The sequence below is a fragment of the Xenopus laevis genome, chromosome 2S (genome assembly GCF_017654675.1).
Source record: "Xenopus laevis strain J_2021 chromosome 2S, Xenopus_laevis_v10.1, whole genome shotgun sequence".
Taxonomy (NCBI): Eukaryota; Metazoa; Chordata; class Amphibia; order Anura; family Pipidae; genus Xenopus; species Xenopus laevis.
The window spans coordinates 101,185,061-101,210,303 of record NC_054374.1 but is presented as its reverse complement, the minus strand read 5'-3'; the positions used below and the strand labels follow the sequence as shown (position 1 = coordinate 101,210,303).

General features: G+C 34.6%; 1 protein-coding gene across 1 annotated transcript in view; it reads right to left on the bottom strand.

The window, feature by feature from the left end:
- The window catches only part of st6gal2.S (ST6 beta-galactosamide alpha-2,6-sialyltranferase 2 S homeolog), a 71,955-nt gene that overhangs the window by 29,685 nt on the left and 17,027 nt on the right, over positions 1 to 25,243 (bottom strand). Inside the window, exon 2 of the mRNA XM_018249752.2 lies at positions 87 to 1,065. Coding sequence (XP_018105241.1) covers positions 87 to 1,002 — 916 coding nt within the window. The 5' untranslated portion in view covers positions 1,003 to 1,065. The remainder of the gene's footprint in view (positions 1 to 86; positions 1,066 to 25,243) is intronic.

Below are 25,243 nucleotides of genomic sequence, written 5' to 3'. Positions count from 1 at the left end.
CCTGTTATGCCCCAGGAATAATTAATAATGTGGTGCCATATAATGTTGAGTACAAAGGGGTGTACAACATCTACAATAAAACTCACCAATCTCTGACCCAAGAGAGGAGTTTAATATTGCTCCAGCTGATGAAACTACTGCACAAGTTGCGAAGCCACGAGGATATAATTTATTCAAAGGTATTTTGGGAAAATACTTTTCCCATCCAAGATTTGAGAACGGAGCCTCCCTTCCATCCAAAGTTTGAACTTGGGCTCGATCTTTGAGAACACAAAGAAGTTCTTGGGGATTCAGTTTCCTGGAGTTTTTCTGTTTGCCATTGAAACTAACACCAAGTTTATTAGCTCTGAGGTACTCTCGTCTAGCTTTCTGTAGACGTGGTGTCAACATTTTTGATGAGACATTACCCTTCCACAGTTTCTGCAGAAAAGATTTGGACATTGCTGAAGAAAATCCATTCCAGTCATAAGAGTCTTCAATCATATGCTGTCTCTTGTGTTGCATATTCCTTCTGAATTTTTTGTGCTGTGCATGTGTTTCATGATAATACCTTTTACTATAAGCCAAGGCCTTCTTTCCAGAAACTGAATCCAAATTGTTGTGTGAATAGATTTCACCATCTTTTTCACGATTATTACGATGTGGACTTTTGAGTTTTTCTGACATAATAAATTCTTGTTCACTTTCAAAATAATGCTCTGTGCTAGCCATCTTTTTCATACTACCTGGGCCCAGAATAAAGGAATCTAAAATGCCTTCTTTAAGTAAATCTTGGTTGTCAATAGCATACGAGAATGATTGATCCTGATGTGCTCCCATTATGGCCCGCTGCCTACCCTGAATTGGTAAATTTTTCTTAGACTCTACATAAGAGAAAGGACTTGGTACTGGTTCTACAGAATTGCTGTCCGTAAAGTAAACAAAGATTACGAGGAACAGGAGACCCCATGCACAGATACCAAATAGCATGAATTGTTTCCATTGCTTCAAGTTTGGTTTCATGGCTCAGTTTTGCTCCGGTTCTTCTGGCACTTACTGATGACGATGATTCAGGGAACACGATACCTGCAGAGAGTATCATGATACCGTCAGATACAAACAGCGCAATGCTCATGTATTCATTCACAAATAAACTTTAAAGGGAATTTACATTAAAAAAGTTATCAAGTTATGCTGCTGTAGAGCTTAGGCACATACATAAATACGAGGCACTATTATACATTATATGTGTGCCCATATGCATATACTCTTTTTTTTTTTAACTAGAAGCAGTCTGAAAATAATCAGATTATCTAGGGGATAATATACAATAAAGAGTGCCATTACAAAGGCTTTACACAGCACACCAGATTGTGTAATGTCGCTGCAAATGTAAATGTCTCTGCCATTTAGAATTCTGTCACTGCCAACACACAATGATCTCCAAGTGCAATAGCCAAATAGCAAGTGTTCTGGAGATAGTGCTCAGAATATTTTGAATATTCTGCTGAGCACTGGAAGCGAACAAAAGATCTGCTTTGGCCCTTTCTGCACCTGAGTTTAAACTGTATGTCCCCAGGGTTAGAACATATACGAAAAAACTCTTTAAGAGCTTTAAAACAAAAAGATGTGAATCTATGATAAGAAACATATTTCAATGAAAAACATACACCATGCAGAAAATCTAGAAACTATTAATATTATTATAAACTATTAGAATATTAATAAACTATATATTGACTAACTTATTAGTGCTACCCTAAATCCAGGAATTGGATTCTTCTGAATCCCGAGTGCTTATCAAAAATGAATCCATATCCTAAAGCTGGCCATAGACGCAAAGCTACAGTCGCACGAAAAGATTGTGTGTGGCGTTTCACAACATTTTTTGTACCGTGGCAATTGGTCGTTTAGTTGATCAGACAGGTTTAAAGATTTATATCGGCAAACGATAATATCTGCCAATAGCATTGGGTGACTGTCACTACTATTTGTCGGCCATAACTTTTGTATGATTGCTGTCTGTCAATTAATCTTCCGATATATTATTTTTCCTACTTATTTAAGTCTAATGGCTAATGGTAGATTGTTAGGCTGAAACAAATCAGAATTCATCTCACAAAGAATAAAATCTGCATGTCTATTGACAGCTTTTTGGCCAAGAGACCTTAAAGTACTTAACTAACTGCAATAATTTTAGAGTAATCTAACATTTTTTCTCAAATATAAATGTGCAAATTAGCATTCATATAAAGTTTAATATTTGACTCAATCTTTGGTGGAGGATTTAGTATTTGGCAGAAATTTTAAAAAAAAATTTAATTCTGTAATGTATTAATATGCTAAATTATACATTTTGCTAGACTGCGAAAAAGGCTATCTGCAAGAATTCACTAGTGAACTTATGCTAACCATTCCACAGCAGTATAGGATATTTGTTACTCAATTCTAGAACCCTTTCCAGTATATGCACATCTTTTTTTCTGTTAGGAAAGCTACAGCTGTTAATAAGAAATGGGCTTATCAGCCCAGTATTTTATGGTCTTCTCATAAATATGTATGGCTGAATTAAACTGCACATAATGGGGTTGTTCACATTTAAGTTTTAGTAACATGTAGAGAGACTTAAAAGTGAACCACCCCTTTAAGGGAAGCAGCATGGTGGTGTGGGAGGAGTTGTGCATACAACTAGGCCAACTGATAACTCCCACCTGTATAGCAACATGCAATGACCTGCCAACCGAGATCAGCACAATCTGCCTATACATGTTGTTGAATAAGCTAAAAGTTGTCCAATGAGTTATGCTAGACCAATTTTATAGCTACGATCACCTATGGTGAAACACCAGTCCTTTTAAACCAACCAAAACTCTGTTTTCCTTTTAAAACATATTATTACTTCATTGTTTTTATTAATTATCTGAAATTGAACCACTGACTAGATGATCTCTTGTTTTCTCAATAATGGATGGGGGTTATTTATTAAAGTCCGAATGCCAAAAACGCAAGTTTTTTGACAATAAAATCAGATTTTTTTGTGAAAAAAAAAAACTTGCATTTTTTGTGATTTATTATACCCCAGGGATGGAAAAAGTCAGAATCCGAAACTTCAAACCTGGCGGGGTTGTATCTAAGTCAACGGGAAAAGTTCAGAAGATATGCTAATTTGCGATGGATTTGATGCAAAAAGCCGGATTTCTTGGTTTTCGGCAAAAATAAGAATAAATTTGAGTTTCCGTGCGGAAGATAAAAAAATCTCTACGATTCGAATTTCCATACGATTTTCATGATTTTTCAGAGTTTTTTCCCACACTGGAATTTTTGGGGAGAATGTATTGATAAATAAGGGGAAATACCCTGCGAGGATTTGGTCGGAGTATATTTCAGAAAATAAGATATTTTCGAATTTTGATAAATAACCACCAATGTGTTCAACACTAAACCCTTAGGGGATTATTTATTAAAGTCCAAATGCCAAAAACTACAATACTTCGAGATTTTCCGAGATTATACCCCAAGGATGGAAAAAGTCTCAATCTCAGACCTGACAAAGTTGTATATAAGTCAATGTGAGAGGTCCCTATCCTATTTGGAAGTTTCTGTGGTCTGCTCTGTAATTAGCTGAAAATCCAACTATTTCGAGAAAAAGCCAGAAGAAGATTCAGGAAAAAAACTCCAAAAAAATCCTATGATTAGGATTTTTGCTAGATTTTAAAGAGTTTGTCCCTGATCTGATTAAACTGTGCTTTATTAATAATAAATAAGGTCAAAATCTGAAACATCGGCTTTTGATAAATAACCCCTTGAAATTGTACATGCCAAGCACATTGCATGAGTTTTAGACTTAGTAAGATGGAACAAACTCACTGTTTTGAATTTAAAATCTAAAAACTACCATTGATAGAGCTGATCAAACCAGATGATCAGGTCTCTTATCTTGGACAATGTACAAAATGTTATTGATTAAGAAATTCAGAACCAAAGAGTGATATAAAAATAAACAAAAATGTCTAAAAATCACTACATAGCAATGTCAGCTGAGATTTCAGATTTTATAAAGTTAAGACACTTATAATCCTGAAAAGTGCTCAAGCTACATTTTAAATGCCCTTTTAAATCAATTATTTTCATGTTTTTATACTTTCAGTTTGTTTAGCACCATTTAATGCTGGCATGGCCACATTAAGTATATTTTCCTCTTTGTTTATCCCTAATGGAACCCTGGCCACCTGTTTATTTTACTGCAATTACTGAAACTGTTTCTATTTCATAAAACCTGATGACAAAATAGATTAGAGCTTCTAAATTCAAGGCAAACAGCTGTGGAGTACTTTGACCCTCTCTGCTACCACCCATGCTATTACTACGGATTTTTCCTAAAGCCCTCATCAGATGTGAAATCTCTTTTAAAACCCTGGATTCTCACATTGTGCCAGATGATAGAGTGGCTGAATATGCAGTAAGCCATAAATACTCACTTTTACAGGGAAGGAACGCGATATGCATCTCTGAAACACACACTTCTCTATCATAAAGATTTTTACAGATATCATTTTTCATTGTAAATGGTGCACAAGTAGTAACTTGTAATCACTGGCTTACAATGCTAGACTTAAGCTGACCACACACAGGCTGATAAACAGTTCCTATGGACTAGGAGAGGTTCAGGCAACAGAGTCAGCGACAGCTGAAGGGCTGTATAAATGGCTCCTGAGGGCCTTGGATGGATACATAATTTCAATATAGGGTTGTAACACGGTCATTCTTCACCAGTGTTTTGAACAATTAAAAGGGACTAGGAAACTAGGGACTTAGTTCTGGGACTAGGTAGTTACATCACAGTGAATGGGCAGACTACACTAATCCATTATGTGGTGAGCTCTAAACACACACTTTGATAAATATGCCCCTACAAAATGTCCACGTTTGACGGATTTTCTGTCCAAAGCTGTTGCTGCTACTTTCTGACTGAGCTTACTAGTGTGGCATCCAAAACAAATTTAAAGGGAAGCACAAACACGTGGATGCTCATTTATTAAGGGTCAGATGTTCGTGGTTTTGAAAACCACGACTAAACTCGCAAACTCTAAAACCACGATTGTCATCGAATTTATTATAAAAAGTGTGAATGAAAAAAAATCCCCAAACAATGCGCTAAAAAATCTGTTTTTCAGACAATTCCTAGTGGAAAAAAAAATACAAAAACCTCTAAAAGTCCAAATTGATTTAAAGAGGACCAATAAGATTAGCGCAGCTCCCATTGACTTCAACAACTTTTACTTGGTGAATTTTGGTATTAAAGGTTTTTTTCTTTCACTTAATATAAGAAATACAGGAAAATCACAAATCTTTTGAGAATCATGGAAAATAAATCGCAAAATGATTTATAGTAAATAGACCCCTATGTGTGGTCATATGGCTAACTGATAAAGTGTTGTGCAAACATACAAAACTGCATTACTTCCACCAGTTCTATATACCTCATACAGATGTCGTCAATACAAAGCAATGCTTGTGGCCAACACACAGATGTTTTTTTCGAGAATTTAAAGATTTATCATACTCTGGCCCTTTAAGAACTCGAATCGAATAATTGCCACCTAAAACTGCCGAGTTGTATAAGTGTATAAGTCAATGGGATACATCCAGGGACCAATTTGGACATGTTAGTAGCCTTCCTGACATTCAAGTTTTTTTCTGAGAAAAAGCTCGAATCAAATCGAGTTTAGTTGAATTTGATTCAAATTCGATTTGAGCTTTCGAGTCAGTAAAATTCATCCGAGTTTTAGATATTCGATTTTTTTCATAAATAACCCCCCAGTCTAATTTTCGAGTATATTTGAATTTAATAGAGTTTTATACAACTCACATAAATTCGAAATTCAACCTTTAATAAATGTGCCTCCCTGTGTTGAGCTAGTTGCAGAGCTTTAAATAAAGAGCATAAATGATACTTAAGGCAAAGTCATTAACTATTTTCCTTAAAGGAACAGTAATACCAAATAAATTAAGTGTTTTAAAGTAATGAGAATATAATGTACTGCCCTGTATATAATGTAATCAGCCCTGCGCTGATACAACTAGTGTATTTGCTTCAGAATCTCTACTATAGTTTATATAAACAAGCTGCTGTGTAGCCACGGGGGCAGCCATTCAAAGCTGAAAAACGAGAAAAGGCACAGGATACACAGCAGATAACAGATAAGCTCTGTGGTATACAATGGGATTCTTTAGAACTTATCTGTTATCTACTGAGTATTCTTTTCCTTGAATTGCTGCCCCCATGGCTAAATAGCAGCTTGTTTATATAAACTCTAGTTTATGTTTCTGAAGCAAAACACTCAATTTTTACTTATGCAGAGCAACAGTTCATTATATTGTCATTCCTTTAAAGCACTTCCATTTTTTGGTGTTACTGTTCCTTTAAAAGTGACAACATTCTCTTTTAACCAATGCAAACCATTTATGCTACAGAACTTTTCCCAACGCATGTTTTATTTTTATCTGCAATGTGTTCAGCATTTTGACCAGAGTTTGAGCTTGCATTTTGTTTGTCTATCGCTGGATAAAAGTTTTTTTGTCTTGTACAGAGATCTCTTCCAACAATCCTCTAAGCAATGTGTAATATGACTAAGTAGCCCGTCTGACTCATTGGCATTTATCAAGGAAGATTTAGTGTGGACCAAAATGTAACTTTAGATTTAGAAAAGAAAACACTAGAAGCCAGCGATCTTAATATTTGACAAACTGGCACGCTGAGCTGGAAAATGTAGAATTTAATTTTACCAAACATTCTAATGATACACTGCATACAAAACACATACATGGACACTAGATGCTTAAATGGATGCGTTCATAAATTATGTCACAGCATTCATGAATTAAAAAAAAAATGTTGGCGTGTGTTGGAACACCCAAGCATAAATAAATACTGCATGTAAGGAAAGACAGAGTTTGGTTTAATCACTTGCTGAGCATCTGCACACCTGTAACGCTTATGTTGAGTGTGGTTACAGCTAACATTACAAAAACAACAATAGCTGTACAAGAGAAACAAAGCTTGAGTAACAGCGGCATTGTTAAGAAACACTGATTTTTTTTAAGAAGCCCTTTCACATTGCTTCACAACTGCCATTGCTCATACCTGTCAACTGCCATATGCTATCTATAAGTTTAAAGGCTGCAGAGAGTGACCTCACATCCCCAAGCTCAGATGTGGATATTCCCATCCCCATGTTCAGGAATGGTGACAGTTCTGTCACCTTCTACAAAAGGAAGTGAAACTAAACCGTCTGAATACAACTTAAAAAATTCTATTAGTTTCTGATGTCAGTAAGTAGAATTAATTCAAAAAATGCAACAACAAAAAAGCCAGTAGGGTTTTCATAAGCAATTGTCTATATGTGTAAGTTTTATTATACATATATTGATTCTGCACTTTATAGTTTTTCTAAACTGTAATATTTGGTACGGTATATCACACATTGATTATATACTTTCATAGACAGATATTATACTGCACAAAAGAATCCTTGTTATTGAATGGAATGGAATTTACGGTTATCCAGAAAGCTCCGAATTACAGGAAGATCATCTCCCATAGACTCCTTCATAATCAAATAATTTTTTTTACAATTATTTCATTTTTCTCTATAATAATAAAACAGTACCTTGAAGTTGATCCAAACTAAGATATAATTACTCCTTATTGGAAGCAAAACCAGCCTATTGTGTTTATTTAATGTTTACATTATTTTCTATTAGACTTAAGGAATGAAGATCCAAATTACAGAAACATCAGTTATATGGAAAACCCCAGGTCCTGAGCATTCTGCATTACAGGTCCCATACCTGTACTAAAAATTTCTTATCAGCCCCCCAACTATTCATAAAAACTGGTTGCCAACTTTAAAAACTAGTAGCAAATTCCACCCTACTCAGCATGCTCACGGACTGAAGCTTTACTAAATTCTTTGATTGAGCAGTCATTATAATTTAATATACTAATTTTACAGCAATGTGTCAAGGCAATATTTTTAGTATCTACTTCGACCTTCGACTACGACCTTCGACTTCGAATCTAATTCGAATGAAGTCGAAGGTCGTAGTCGAAGGTCGTAGTCGAAGGTCGAAGTAGCCCATTCGATGGTCGAAGTAGCCAGTCAGGGCTAAGGTTAAAGATACTAAAAATATTGCCTTGACACATTGCTGTAAAATTAGTATATTAAATTATAATGACTGCTCAATCAAAGAATTTAGTAAAGCTTCAGAACGATTCGAACTAAAAATCGTTCGACTATTCGATAGTCGAAGTACTGTCTCTTTAAAAAAATCATTACTGAAAGGTGTGAATGAAGTGCTACACAGACAATCATCAGTAAATGAACTGAGAACAAGATGTTAGGTTAAACTGACAAAAATGCTAACCTCGTCAGAACAAGATCTTGGCTGTGGATATAATCAAATATGTAAGTTGAGAGAAGAATGTAAATCCACTCAGCATTTGGACACAAACTGATATCCCCAAGACAATGAGACATAACAAGAATTGATTCATAGGCATATTTCTGTGCAAACTGGTGCCAGGGGTTCCCATATTTGCACTGCCAAACTAACATTCCCATACAATAAAAAAGTACTGTTTTACACAGATGAGCAAATTGATTTATCCAAACTTATTTATCAGAACCTCTGCAGCCTGTCATTCTGATTTCCTTAATGATTTGCAAGTTCAGTGATTAGCAAACTTGTAAATAAGGAGAATGACAGAAATTTGGAAAGCATGGTAACTTAAGAGAGATGACAATTGCAACACTGTTTACATGGCACATGTAGTCAAGACCAGCAGTGCAGAGAATAGCAAACATACTGTAACTATTTTCAAAGTCAGGTAATTTGTAGTGAATTTAAAATGCAAAGATATTTAGTATACATTTTGCTTTCAATACTGGAAACTTTATATATTCATTTTTTAAAGTACAACCCCTATAAGTTATTTTACATTCCAAATGTCCTCAGCAATTTTTATTTCATTAGTGCGGGAGAGCTGTTCTATCTATATGTATATATACAGAGGAACTTACTCATCCTATTCCCTATGAGAAAACTGCTCATACACAGAACATTTACAGAAGTGAGCTGTAATTGCCAAAGGCAATCCTAAAGGAGAATTAAAATAAATACTTCCAAAAGTGCCAGAAAACTTTAGTTTAATTTTAACTTTTCTATACTGACATTAAAATTGTCAGTGGCTACATGGGTTTTTGGGGCCAAAATGCATTTATTCAAATGCGGATATTACCCCCCCAGCTGCAGTGAAATGTAACCATCTCATTTCATTAGGATACAGGAATATTGGAGGCATGGCTTTGATTAGTGACAATACAGGTATGATATCTGTTATTCGGAAACACATTATCTAGAATGCTCAGAATTATGGAAAGGCCAACTCCTATAGACTCCATTTTATCCAAATAATCCAAAGTTTTAAAAATGAATTCCTCTATAATAATAAAACAGTACTTTGTTCTTGATCCAAACCAAGATATAATTAATCATTATTGGAAGCAAAACCAGCATATTGGGTTTATTTAATGTTAATATGATTTTCTTGTAGACTTGTGGTATGAAGATCCAAATTATGGAAAGATAACATGTCCCATACCTGTATCACACTTTTTTTTTTCTTTTTTACTGGATAGAAAGAAATACAACTGTCAGTTTCTCCATATTTATCGCGACAAACCACAGCAATATCTGAACAGGAAATTTAAAACTGTCCATTACTAAATGCTGACAAGTTTGGACTTACATTAACCCTTTGTAAAAAGATAGCAAATAATATTTTTGGCACATGGGACAATATAGAGCAAACAAGCACCTTGAGCCAAAGCACCCAAACTGCACAAGCACCCTCTGAAAACCCCTTTATAGAGCTGCTTTAAGGTTCATTAATTTTGGAAATTGCTGTTTTGCTATGTACAGAAGAGCTAATACTCTTCAACCTGGAACCCCTGAATCATAACTGACCCACAGTCACCCAACTTATAGGTTCACCTACTTCAAGGTGTACTGTATGCTCCTCATCTCATAGGTTCCCCCTAGCACTGTGATATTTGCTTTATTACTCAAGACTAGTAAAATCTTGATTCACTTGCTATTTGCACATGAGCATTCAAAATTTGAATTGCTTGAAACAATCATATCATTATCGGTGACTATTTGTATTCAAGTTACGCAGACTTTTACAATAAAACTGGCCCAAAAAATATAACTGTTATTATTGTATAATATATGAAGACATCCTGGTTCAAAAATAAGTGCCTAAATGAAGGGAAATTGCGCCCACCTCACTTATGCACACATATAGTATCTTATCTGTAGATGGGTATCTACACCATTGAACATATAAGCACCAAACTGTTTGGTTTAAAGCTGGTACCCAGACATGGTTGGATGACATTCTTAATCTAAATCATCTGAAAAATAGGGAAATGAAAACAGCTGTGCTTCTTTTCAAACACATCCTTCTAGCAATATTTCAAGGCTTGCATGCATTCGTATTCTCTTTAGGAACGAATCAGTTCCTTATCTAAATCTGGCCTCTTTAATGTATTGGAACATCAGGCAGCAGATATCCAGTTGCAAATATAAACCATTTCCTTTTTTTAAAATAAAGTGCATGCTGTTATCACCTTCTTTGTACGTGTTATTGGGCTATAGTCAGTTCTCAACTGAATTTATCTTCCTTATTAAGTAATAAAATAATAACTTAATGGTCTCCTGAGGGTTCTAACCTTTATATCAGGAAACAGACAGCATATTAAACTACAACTACGAGTACAAACAGCAGCCTACAGAAAGCTTATCTGGGAAAATAGAATATACAATGAATCCTCAATTTTAAATCCCCTGATTTAGTTTCCCCACCTATATATTATGCAACAACATTTTTCTGCTTGCTTTAAAAATGTAAAATGGAGGGCCAAAGGTTTCTACAGATGATCCTGATTTTAATGTATAGTTATATCCTCTAATCATCAGCCCTGAATGATCCTAAAATGCTATTTTTTAAACCGTGGATTTTACAGGAATGGCAGCCACACAACTGGGAAGGCATGAGTAAACTGTGGCCCACCAAATTAGACACACTCTTTTTATTTCCAAAATGTTGGGAGGTATGGTAACTGAACAGCTCACTATCTAATGTTATATATGATTTATTTCCACTGTTTTAATAGTCAATATGAACAGCTCACAATCTAATGTTATACAGGTATGGGACCTATTATCCAGAATCATTGGGACCTGGGGCTTTCCGGATAATGGGTCTTTCTGTAATTTGGATCTTCATACCTTAAGACTACTCAAAATCATGTAAACATTAAATAAACCCAATAGGCTGGTTTTGCTTCCAATTAGGATTAATTATATCTTAGTTTGCATCAAGTACAAACTACTGTTTTATTATTACAGTTTTAAAAATTTGGATTATTTGATTATAATGGAGCCTATGGGAGACAGCCTTTCCGTAATTTCGAACTTTCTGGATAATGGGTTTCCGGATAACGGATCCCATACCTGTATATGTTTTATTTCCACTGTTTTAATAGTCAATCTATCATAGTCAATGATAGATTTTACTGTTTCAAAACAGGTTGTAGAAGAAAATACACATGGTTAATATTTGAAGTGTGTAACTGCAATCCCTTAGATGTGTTATTTTCCATAGCTTGTTATATGTTTTACTTCCTTTTTACACAGTTTAGTAGACCTAAATCTAATAAGGTAACATAGTAATTGTTTTATTGGGTCGGTGGAACTAGTAACATTTTTATAGTTTACTTTAGTTTCTAGAACAATGTACATCATATGCTGCAATGATATGTGCAAATTCACCAAGAAGCAAGTTTACCAAGCTGCGAAATATTATTAAAGCTTTAAAAATGGTGTAAAAGGCAGTAAAAAAAATAAATGGCATATTTATTAATGTGATTTTTGGGCCTGATAAAAGTATTTAGTGCTGTTATTTTATACCGTCATTTAACCCATTCAAGTCAATGGGAAAAATTTACATTTTCCATCATTCATTTTTCGTTTTTTACATAAAAAAATAAATACCTGGCTGCAAAAATACATAATTTTGAAATAAATAAGCTCTGTTGTGTTACATTATAAGTAATTTTCCATCATTTTCCTAGGGGAGAATTAAGTACTAGTTCTCCTTACTGTCACTGGTCACCAGCCCTTGTAATGTCACTACTAGTTTATTTCAACTTTCTGCTTTTTATTTCAGTCACAACAACTGAAAAACATCCAAACAAGATATGTTTTAGATTATAAATGATTCAGCTGATACACACAACTATGTTATTTTACTATGTTGCACACTTCCTTTCTAAAGAAGTATTGTTTGATAAATACCATGGAGCTAAACATATAGTTAGATACATTTCTTGAACTTATCTGTGAATATTAGTTAACTAATGAGAGCCTCACTAAATACCATAACACAACTTCTGAAGTGAAGGTTTCCCATACACAAGTGCTTGATTGTCTTAGCTTCTAAAACAGCTAAGAAAACAGGCCTTTTGAACTGGCCATATATGGGCATATGATATGTGTGTTAACCTGAGGAGCCACTCCAAGTACTTAATTTTATGGGATAGGGTATTTTAACATGATTGGTGTTCTTATCTTATGGTTCTGGTGCTTATAATCAATTACTATGCTAAGATTTTCAAGAAGGGAGTTGTAATTCATCTTCAGTGTTGTTTTAGAGTTGTGATTTGGACTAGTATAACCTAACTGAACTACAGTTCTTATATTTGATGAGTTGTATTTCATGTTTTTAGTGTTGGTGCAGCATTAGAAGCAAACCTGCTGTAAACCTGTAAAGCACCATGTAACCAGAAATACCTCCAACATTTCTACGAGATTTAATGTCAGAACCACACTAGTGTCAGTGGACCCAAGTTTACTCATTGTCCATTGTGCTACCCTAGATGCTCGGTGGCTTACAGTGATGACTAGAGCTTCCCTATGACATCAACATTTAAGGAGTTAAGATAATTAATTAGATGTCCAAGAAGCTGTATGGGTTTGAAATACAGAATTGTTTACAGTTTAGTGGATTTTGTTCATTGTAATAGCAACAGTTGCTCTTAAAAACACAAGAACCTCTATTTAATATGATGAAAATGATTTCAACTTAAGGACAATTCAAAATCAAGGAAATGTGTTCAAGCAACTTAAGCATTAAGCATTTAAATGATATTAGCATAGTGATTCTTGACAATTGGACTCACAACCTTCGAGCAGTGAGATGGGGAATATTGCGTATCCTCTCATCTATAATCAGCGGAGCAATGGTAATCTATCAATGACCACTTTACAGATATGCCCATTACAGTTTTAATATATATTTTTGCATAATAGCATATGAATAGGTTTTCAGAACAAAGGCAAGAACACACAGTTTCATGAATAGATAAAAGAGAAGCACGAAGAAGAATAGAATGCTTTGATTAAAAAGAAACTGAGCAGACCATAAGCAAATTTCAAAGGGGAACTGTACACACAGTGACTTACAGGAGAACAGAGATCAGATGGGGAAGAATGGGAAATTATAAAGCCAAAAGAGGGAAGTCAAATGTCAAAATACAAGAAATTATGACTAGACACTTTTTAAAAGGTGACTTTAATCTAAGGATATGAGTGTGTAAATAAGGGTTGCAGTGACCTTATCTCAGACATATTCATTTGCCAATTGTGTAATAAAACGTATCCAAAGTTTTTTTTCTTGTATTTAAACTATATTACCTTGTATTAATGTCTAATAAGAACAGATGTAGGAGAGAGGGCTAAGCAATGTATTTTATTGTCCTATGTTTTTTTGTAACTACTGTACAGCTGAATATCGGATACACCAATATTGTCCGATGTCCAGAACCTTGTCATTTTAAGCTGGCCAAAGACACAAAGATAAAGTTGCATGAAAATTAGTTTGGAACGTTTTTCGGACTTTGTGTGGATCCTCCCAACATTTTTCGTACCATGGCGATCGGTCGATTAGTCGATCGGACAGATTAGAAGATTTCTGTCAGCTAACATTAATATCCCTGCATGTATTGATGATATGAATGGGTGACTGTCACTACTATTTGTCACACATAACTTTTTTATGATTGCTGTCACGGACAGACTACTTTATCTGAATGGTTAGTTGCAGGTTGGAAGATTATGACATACGATCGTTCACCGGATATAAGACAAAATATACACGTCTATGGCCATCTTAAAGGGGGCCCTAAAGAAAGACTGGAATTCTAAATGGGACTTGTACAGTCCAACAACCACTGCTATAGTGGGCTATAAATCACCATGACACTGCTGCTGCATAGTTGGAAGACTTAGGTTCAGCTATCATCAAAAGGTGTTCCTGTCTTTTGTGGATAATGTGCACTAGAGACCAGTGTTAACAATTTTAGCCATCATAAAATGGATGAAACTGTAGAATAGATAGATGTGAGGATGTACTTTAGATTGTAACCTCCACTCAAGCAGGACCTAATATTAATGATGTATAAACTTTGTAAACTTATGCTCATTATGTCAGAACTATATGAATAAGGCATAATCATGATAATAATAATTATAATGAGTCAAATTTTTTAAATAACCACTAGTATTTGTATAACAATTATGTGCATTAGAAGCTACTTTATGCCTAGTATAAGTCAATGTGCTTTCAGCCCCCACCAGGAAATGACAAGATAACTTTGACCTAAATGGAAATGTATTCATCTGTCAAGAAGTACCAAGATTTGCAACCATATAATTAAATTAAACCAAATTTCAGGCTTCGTATATAATGACATCTAATGCTCCTTAAGTGTATGTAATATCATGCATTTCCATACATAAAACTAGAAGAATAATACTAGTTTTCATCCTAATACCAGCACTCGGGGTTATAGAGATCACATTAGTAGTAACTAATTTTCTGTTTTTCTACTCATGCCGGTTGGTCATTAGTGCAGGAATTTAAAAAAAAATGGTGGTGGGGAAGAAAACTGCAGGAATTGTTTTCTAAATGCAGGATATCGGCACAAAAGAGAACATATGATCTGCCCTGTATATTCAGATCATTTGAAATAGAGGTTGCAAGAGGCTGTGAATATGAAAGGCATTGTAATAGACAGCAGGCATCCTATAGAATGTGAAGAGAAATGTCATGATTGGAAATAGTCCAGTGATTTCTGAATTGGCCACTGGGAACACATTGTTAGTGTGATTGTAGCTTTAAGTCACAATTTCCCGCTGCATAATTGCTTCCATTAGAAGCATGTGCTGAAAGAGCATTGAATGCATTTTCTGGTGCTCAGTGGTAGACTTCTACTTTCTAAAAGTGCTAAAAATAATTCAGCTTTGTTGAAAGGAAGCTTTTGTTAAATGTTTATTTTTATAGAAAAAAAATATATTTATATGAACAACTAGTTGAAGGATGTAATTTATGAGTATATTAGTATATTAATTATTATTTATAACTCTTCACAGATAAATAAAAACAGAGATACAAATTAGAGATTTTTTAAAAATATACGTGGAAGTTTAATTTGAGTGTTTATAGAGGTTTTGGACAGAAACAAATTGGCATAACCGCTCTGACTCACCGCATGTAGTGGTAAACACGGAACTGGCGGCTAATAGACATCACAACGGGTGCTGGAGTTCAATCGGCGCCCCACGCTGCACAATATGGAAAGTAGGAAGAAGCGGTTCCGCACTCCGAATTTTAAAAAGTCAAAACTTTATTCGTCCATTAAAAGGAAGACAGACAAGTTGCACACATTTCTAGACGTGTTTTGGGCGCAGGCAAAAACAAAAACCATGAATGTCATTGAATTTATTAAAAGATCTGAATATAAAAATCTGAATATAAAAAGTGTGAATGAAAAAAATCGCTGACCGATGAACTAAAAAATAGAAATACCTTGAAACCTATTACTAGTGAAAAAAGTCTGAAGCCTCTAAAAAGTCTGATTCGATTGAAAGCAGTCCAATAAGATCAGAGCAGCTCCCATTGATTTCTATAGGACAACAACAACTTTTAGTTGCAAAGTTTGGTATAAATAAGTAATTTTTAGAGCATTTAAAAAATATAGGAAAACCACAAATTCTGTGGAAACAATAACAATTCTATTGTTAGTAAATAGGCCCCATAGTGCCTGCTTGCAGTAGAATACTGTATAGAGAAAAATAATGTGGCACATCATGTATCCTGTATCCACATAACTGGAGGAAATTGAAAGTATACAGTATGTGAACTGGGACCATGTGCACAGTCAGTGCTATTAGAACATAAAAATGCAATAAGGTCCAGGTTCATATCGACCAGTGAAGGGATATCAGAAGAATTATGTGACTCTACCAGATGAGGTCAAGTAGTGAAACATGTTCTGATGGAAAGTGTAGATTGAATGAGTTATATAGAGATGTCTAAAATGAAATTGCAGTGGACATTTAATGTCTTGGAGGCTGGGGAGAATAAGATGAAAATAAAGGGATACAAGTGAGGTGCATAATTTAAAGGTGCATAAATTAAGTAGTTGAACATAAGCCGCACTGTTTGCTTGGACTAATGAAAAAAAAAACTTTTAAAAAAATGTAGTTAATCATTTTCAAATGCAATCTGACTAAAAGCCACATGCCTGAAGGTCAGAAAACAGAATACGCTACTTTTAGTTGATAAGTAATAGTTTTCATTGTTATTATTTGAAATATAGGTTATGTCACCTTTAGGGCATACTGGCCTTTCTTATTTTAATCTTTCTTCTCTATTAATAACATTGGCATCCAGTGTAGGACAGAACAAGGATGACTGACATAGTTGGCTAGCTTGAATATATTGCAATATATTGACAAAAATCACTGTTTTGCTTCAAAGGGAGGGCACTTCTTAGTAGGTTAATGTACAAAAAAAAGTCTAAGTGGCCTATTTATTAAACCCCACATTTTTCAAAAGAACTGTTATCCGGAAAACCCCAGGTTCCAAGCATTCTGGATAACAGGTCCCATACCTGTAGTACCAAATAAAGAGATACAAAGTAATAAAAAAAAAAAACATTTGTGAAAAGGATTTTACTATAGTATAATAGATTTTTATGAAAAAAATTACAGTTCACACTTAATATTTTGCATCTCTGGATTATTCCAGAGAGCCAGGACCCATTCAGGAAATATGAGTTTAAATTCCAGGGTCGTAGGCTGCTTTTATTTTCTGAGCCTCAAGCAGATAGTATTCAGGTATGGAATTTCTGTTTGCTTTTAAAAAAAGAAACCTTTATAGCTCTGGCTCATAAAAACAATGTAACAAAAAAGATAATTTAATTAATGGACTAGATGTACAGTTCCCTCAAAATAATTGCAGCTTCTTTTGTAACTGCTTTCAGGCTCTAGAGAATGATCATATTGTATTACATGCAGTATGCATACATTCGTCTATCAATTCCAAAGAATGGAATATATACTTACATTATCATCAGTATTGCTTAGACTTTGGAAATCACATAAACCTTTTACCATAGCATGTATCTTTTTAAGAATCATGAAATTGTATATGGAAACTGTAAGTAGCAATGGACTTGTGTATAAACAAAACAGGACACGGTTTCTCAACCAAGATGCATTTATAAAAATGGTAACATGGTGCATATGGCAATCACTTTTATATTAAGAAAAGTATATATTATAACAAGACCAGTGTGGTCTCACAAATTATACGGTATAATTACCCTACTAAATTCATACAGCAAACTGTAAAAAAAAAATATTGCAGCAGATGATGCTGAACAGAGAATTAACAGTACCACTTCTTTGCTGTATCACGGTATATATACATGCAAGAGCTCTCCCTGACAGGACCATAACAGCAGTTTTATTTTAACAGAATATTCTGACCACTATTATCTGACACTTTAGGGGTTATTTATCAAACACTATTTTGTTAAAACCACTCTGGCCAAATTCTAGCTAACTTTTTTACCGTATTTATCAATCAATTTTCATGAAAAAAAAGTGCGGCAAAAGACTCGATAAAATAATTAAAAAATGTGAATCGTATTATTTTTTTCAATTTCACACCCTAAACTCAGACTTTTTTGGATTATGGCCCGAAAAACAAAAAATCTTCGGATTGTTGTACGAAACCCACCGCAGATCATGATATCTTCCAATTGTAAACAGGCCATCTGCCATTGACTTCTACATGACCTCAGCAAGTTGGAGATGGAATATGTTTTTTATTCTGACTTTTAACACCATATTTCACTGAAAAGAATGTGTTTTCCTCTTTAAAAGTCCAACCAGAAAAAAAATCGGACTTTAGTAAATAACCTCCTTTATATCTGAAACCCGCTGTTTAAATTACTGCTATATACTGAACCCTTAACAGAATCAATAAGGGAATAGTTGCGATAATAAAGCTTTGCAAAAACATGCAAATGAGCTGTTTTGTAAAATAAAGTTTGCCACAGTAGGAGTATTATCTACTGCTAATTCTGCCCCTGTACCAGTTGCCTTACTTAAGGGCTTGATTTAAGTTTTGGGTACTAATATCATAACACACTGCTAATACATAGGGATGGGCGAATTGCCTTAGTTCTGTTCTAACTGCGCTATTTCGCACAGAGTTCATCCATTAAACATATAACAAAGATGCATTTAAACTTCATTGAAAAGAGTTCATCAGGGACCCAATCACACAAATATAAAACACCGTGGAGATCACCTATATTAAGATGAATTACAGAGTACATTATGCCCATCATAAACCCTTATTAACTATTACTTTGCACATACTTTATATCTTTTAAAGGATTTATTAAAACTGCTGACCACTATATAGCTGCAAACCTCAAGAGCTAGAAAAAATTAAACGTTACAATCCATGCAGCTTAACATAAAAAGGAATTTAGGGCATTTAAAAAATTGTCAAGGGGGAAAAATATTCTAAAACTACAGTCAGGGCAATACCAGAAAAGACATACCGTACAAAAAATAAAAATACCACAGGTTTTATTGCATAAGAAAATGAAAAGCATCAGAGCCATTATGGTCAGAATATGTCAGATATAGGGGAAATATTATGGAGGTTATTTACTAAAACTCGGCTTTTTCAAAAGTTCTCGAAAAATTTGCTACAAAATTGAGTGTCATTTCAAATATTTTTCATATTGTTGCTCCAAAAACTCGACTTTATCAGATCGTCGAACGAAAACCAGCACAAACAGTTCGAAACTATCGAGAATTGTGAAGGTAAAATACAAACAGTTCGAGGTTAAAGAGACCATCTGCTTTGACTTTTACATGATTTTGACAGATTTTAGTGGGACTATTTTCGGATTCAAACTTTTAGCAGCATAATATATCTTGAAAAATGTTAGTGTTTTTTCCCTCTAAAAATTCTTATTTTTTGCCCTTTAAAACTCGACCAGAGAAACAGGATCTTTAATAAATGGACCCCTATGTATAGAATTCAAATGTACTTTACTTCTCAAAAGTTATAGTCATAGTCAGAACTTCTATTTGTACTGTATTCAATAATGCAACTGTAGGTCTATTGGGAGATTGTGGGCATTATGCAAAGGAATGGCTGATTGCCCCTTTTTTTGAACTTTGCACACTGTCTTTCCATAAGTCAGTGAGCCCTTTTGTCTATTAGTTGTGAAAAGATAAGAGCTCTGACACTGAAGGGATACTCCATTAAAAAATTATTTTGGCCTAATAAAGGAAATATAATTTTAGCACCTTTCCAAGATAGTTAATTAAACAGTTTTATGGTTATAAACTTTTTTGTAACAATTATAATTGAAAGCATAATTACTTGAAACACTGTTACAGATGGGGGAGATAATCATCATTTAATGATCTATTCCTATTGGTGATACATTTTGATAAACAAACGGCTTTCAGTTCTAAAGAAAAAACATCAAAAATACTGAAATGGTTTTTATTAAAATATAATGTATAAGTTGTGCGCAATTAGATTTCCCAGTAATCAGGTGCAAGAGTAAGTAAAAATTAAATTAAAAGAATCACCAATCGATTTACTGATGCACCAAATGTTCTTGCTATGAAAAAAGTGCATAGAAGAAGAATAAAAATAAAAATTAAGATTACCATTAATAAATGAGATGAAATTTCATTGGTGAACCGTAGTCATATTCCCAGATGCTAGCACTAGCATGTCCCCTCCATAAAAAAACACTAACCCCACACTGTGACCACCAGGTTTGAGAAGATTAGAAACTCTTAACTGGTAATATTACTGCAATGTTGGATCTTTGGTCTCATTCAGTACAGTCTGCCCTGGTAAACAGTCTGTCTGAAGCTCAGCCTAATATGTTGGTTCTATATAAATAAAGCATAATAATAAACTAATCATACTTCCACATTTTTAATATGATTTTACACTGGGAAACAGATGGAAAACTAGTCCTAAAGTTCATTTGGAATCAGTCATCTTGAAATAAGTTTAAATGAATCCTCTATGTCTCTATGATAAAAACTTTATTAGTTTAACTACTTTTGCAGTTTTGTGCATGTCATTGATGTGTTCATTTGGTGATATTGTCATTGGAAGTAGTTACATGTGGGGCCATTCTAATATTAGGAAGCTTTTTGCCATAGTATCTCTCTCCAACAGCCCAATATTTTATTTGTGGTAAGAGAAGTGTGCCTTTCTTACAATTACTGTTGTTAGTGATGTGGGAATTTGGCCCATTTTGATTCGCCGCAAATTTCCCGTGGAATTCACGAAACAGGCAAAACATTTGTGAAACGCGGATTTTGGCACCGCAACAATTTAACGTCAATGGGCGTCCGGTAATCGTCAATGGCATCTAAATTGACACGGAAATTTGCAGCAAATTCTCGCCTGGCGAATAAAGTCGCCCATCACTAACTGTTGTATGAAACATGACATAGGTCAAAAATAAAGTTTGAAGTAGCAATTTATTCCTTTCTGTTCCATAAATCCTTTCATATAAGCTTGGTATTTATGACAGATGGGTATGTTTATTCCCTTCAGCTCAGGTTACTGCTTAAATACTCAAAGTGTTTCAAACACTTTCTGAATTACCCTTGCATAAAAGCATCCCAAAGAGTATAATAAAACATAGTGTGCTCACTGCTATGTTCTGGACTAATTCACACATAAACCCAAGAACAGTTGTATTCTGTATAACACATGAAGTCTATGTCACTCCAGTTGTTTCAGAACTGCAAGTCTCTGCATTCCCCAGCTAGTAGGTTTGACATAGGAATTCTAGAAGTTGTCATTTTCCAACGGCTCCATAATACTTTATGCCAAGTCTGTGCTTCTTAATTGTTAGTGAAAACTACATTATAAAGTATAATAGACTGATTACATTATAATGTAGCATTACAAGAATAATGTATGATCAGAGCAAAAACAGAATCAAAGAACAGAAATGTATATCACTATCCAGCCTAGGTATCAGCAGTATAGGTTTATACATCTGCAAATAATTAAAACCCAAATGACCAACCACAGCTGCCATAGCTGTTGGATGCTATTCCTGAGCCAGCCGCCCATTAACGCCAATCAAGATAAAAAAGGCTTGGCTTAGTTGCAAAAAATGGCTTGGTTTGTAAGGACCTTTTAGTTATCCTTTGTAGTCTATAGTAATTGTTATTTGGGATTCAGGTCACAAGGATAATTGTATGCAAATTTAAGAAAGTAACCACTGGCCCCCTTTATAAACTAGAATGCATTTTCACCCATTATAATCAGTTAAGACCTTGCATCTATGTTGTAAAAGAAAATGTTTTGTTTCCTTTACAATAAGACAGTTCTATTCAGTTATTTTATTCTTTTTTTTATAAAGAACTTTTTTCTTCATCTCAGATCTGGTCAAATCCATTATTTCCCACAAGAGGTTGAAGAGCTTCTCTGTGGCAAATACTGTACATGTAATGGGATTTCAGCAGTGTAACTATTGTATTTACCATCAAATGCGAAACTTAAAGGGATGCTGTCTTGGGAAAAAAAATTATTTTTCAAAATGAACCAGTTAATAGTGCTGCTCCAGCAGAATTCTGCACTGAAAACCATTTCTCAAAAGATCAAACAGATTTTTTTATATTCAATTTTGAAATCTGACATGGGGCTAGACGTTTTGTCAATTTGCCAGCTGCCCCTGGTCATGTGACTTGTGCCTGCACTTTAGGAGAGAAATGCTTTCTGGCAGGCTACTGTTTTTCCATCTCAATGTAACTGAATGTGTCTCAGTGGGACATGGGTTTTTACTATTGAGTGCTGTTCTTAGATCTACCAGGCAGCTGTTATCTTGTGTTAGGGAGCTGTTATCTGGTTACCTTCCCATTGTTCTTTTGTTTGGCTGCTGGAGGAAAAAAGGGAGGGGGTGATATCACTCCAACTTGCAGTACAGTACAGCAGGGATGAGTGATTGAAGTTTATCAGAGCACAAGTCACATGACTTGGGGCAGCTGGGAAATTGACAATATGTCTAGCCCCATGTCAGATTTCAAAATTGAATATAAAAAAATCTGTTTGCTATTTTGAGAAAAGGATTTCAGTGCAGAATTCTGCTGGAGCAGCACTATTAACTGATTCATTTTGAAAAAAAAATTTTTTCCCATGACAGTATCCCTTTAACACACTCACAACTCTAACAACTGCTTTTCTTGTTTTAAAACTTTGAGACTTTATACATTGGCCACTTTAAGGGGTGGTTCACCTTTAAGTTAACTTTTTGTATATTGTAGAGTGCCGAATTCTAAGCAGCTTTTTATTTGGTCTTCATTATTTATTTTTTGTAGTTTTTGAATTATTTGCCTTTTTCTAGCTTTCAAATGAGGGTCACTGACCCCATCTAAAAACAAATGCTCTTTACAGCAACAAATGTATTGTTATTCCTAATTTTTGTTACTCATCTTTCTATTCTGGCCCTCTGCTATTCATAGTCCAGTCTCTTGTTCAGATCAAAGCATTGTTGTTAGGGTAATTTGGAGCCTAGCAACCAGATTGTTGAAATTGCAAACTGGAGAGTTTCAGAATAAAAAGCTAAATAATTCAAAAACCACTAATAATAAAAAATGAAAACCAATCACAAACTGTTTTAGAATATCACTCTCTACATCAAACTAGAAGTTAAGTTGAAGGTGAACAAAGTTTCAGGGGCCCATTAACTTAGCTCGAGTGAAGGAATAGAATAAAAAAAACTTTGAATTTCAAATGTTTTTTTTTTGGCTACTTCGACCATCGAATGGGCTACTTCGACCTTCGACTACGACTTCGATATCGAATAATTCGAAAAAAAATTGTTCGACTATTTGACCATTCGATAGTCGAAGTACTGTCTCTTTAAAAACAAAACTTCAACCCCCTAGTTCGCCACCGAAAACCTACCAAAGTCAATGTTAGCCTATGGGGAAGGTCCCCATAGGCTTTGCTATCTTTTTTTGGTCGAAGAAAAATCGTTCGATCTAAGGATTTAACTTCGACTGTCGAATATCGAGGGTTAATTAACCCTCGATATTCGACCATAAGTAAATTTGCCCCTCAGTGTTCAACCTGCAGCTGACTGAAAAAAGCTAATCACTGATTGGTTGCTATGGGTTATTGCCCAGGCGCAAATCTGCTCAGTGTTTATAAATGAGCCCAACTGTGTGTTATAGTAAAACATGTTATATGAATGTGAACCTTATCACAATTAAATGTATGAAATTAAGAATGCTTTAATAAAGTAAGTGAAAGGAGCCAAATAACCTGAAGCGATTCAATAAAAAAGAAAGTGCAATTGACCAGGGTTACTTAAATTTTTATAGCTTAGAGCCGTTGTTGGAGCTGACACCGCAGTGTATGACTAGCACAAGCCAGCTCAGGATCTGAGATTTTTGGTTACATGTATATGTATATTTAGGAAACACTACTATGGATCTGTGATGCAATTACGTATGTTCTGCACCAATATTTTTTTAAAGGGATTGTTAAACATTTCTATGTTTTCCTACATCAGTTTTTTGTGTCTGCAGCTTAAAGTCAATAGTTCTACTACAGCCTACAAACAGGTTTTGCTTTCCAGCAAAACTGGTGATTTAGTATATACATATAGCAAGTGACCAAGCTATCAATTCTGCAACTTCAAAAAAAGTCTCAATTATATATTATCCAGAAATCGCAGACAGTAAAGTTTAATTAGTTGACACATTCTCTACAACTTTAATGCTTAGGAAAAATGAAATAAGGCAAAATACTTCCTTAATATTTATATTATTATAAATTGCATAATTTTGCCCTTACATTATATTAATAGAGTTTTCCAGGCTAATATGGCAGTGAAATGCTGGTAGTTCTCTTGTTTCAGGCTCACTGTTAACAACATAACCAGGAAAACTGCAGTCCACTGGAACTGCAGACTTGGTAGCACATAAATATCAGCTACTGCGGTTATTATTCCTCTGGTTTACAGGGCTGATTTTTTTCCATAAATAATGCACTGTAATGGTGGCTGCATGTTATAAAAAGCAACATTATCTGTGATTTTTAAGAGAAATTATGGGAGAACAAACAAAATCACATTTAACTGCGACCAGGAATAAAGAACAGCAGGAAGGTGCTCTGATTCTAAATTACTCTAAGATTTAACACATCAGCAATCAAAACATCAACCTACCATCCCTAACAATGAACTAGAATATAGCTCTCCATGAGATAAGATTAATGGGAGCCTGTGTGTATGGATTTTTGTCCCTCGGTTCATTGATTTTGTAATCTATGTCTGTGGGTCCCCTTCACTCTGACTTTTTTTTAGTCTGGGCTCCAGCAGAGCAGAGGCTATTGAGTATCAAATAAAAAAAAAAATCAAAGCATCAATAGGGAATTGCTTTCTATATCATTCTTTCCTGGCATTTGGATTACCAAATGCATGATAAATATAGAATGGATTTAGCTGATTAAGCCAGTATTTTCAATTCAATAAATATGAACCAAGGGGTCAAGGGAATGACCTTAAAAATTGTGATCTATATTGCAACCAAGTGATCCGCATATTTAATTTGGACTTTATGTGTATTTTCCTGCAGTACAACTGCCAGATCTCTTTGGCCAAGTTTGAACAATATGTAAAGCTACTGTGATATGTTAATTTAATAAACATAAGTATAAGCCCTGCAGTTTTTTTTATAGTAAACAACGTTCTTAAGTAAAGCCGTGCCT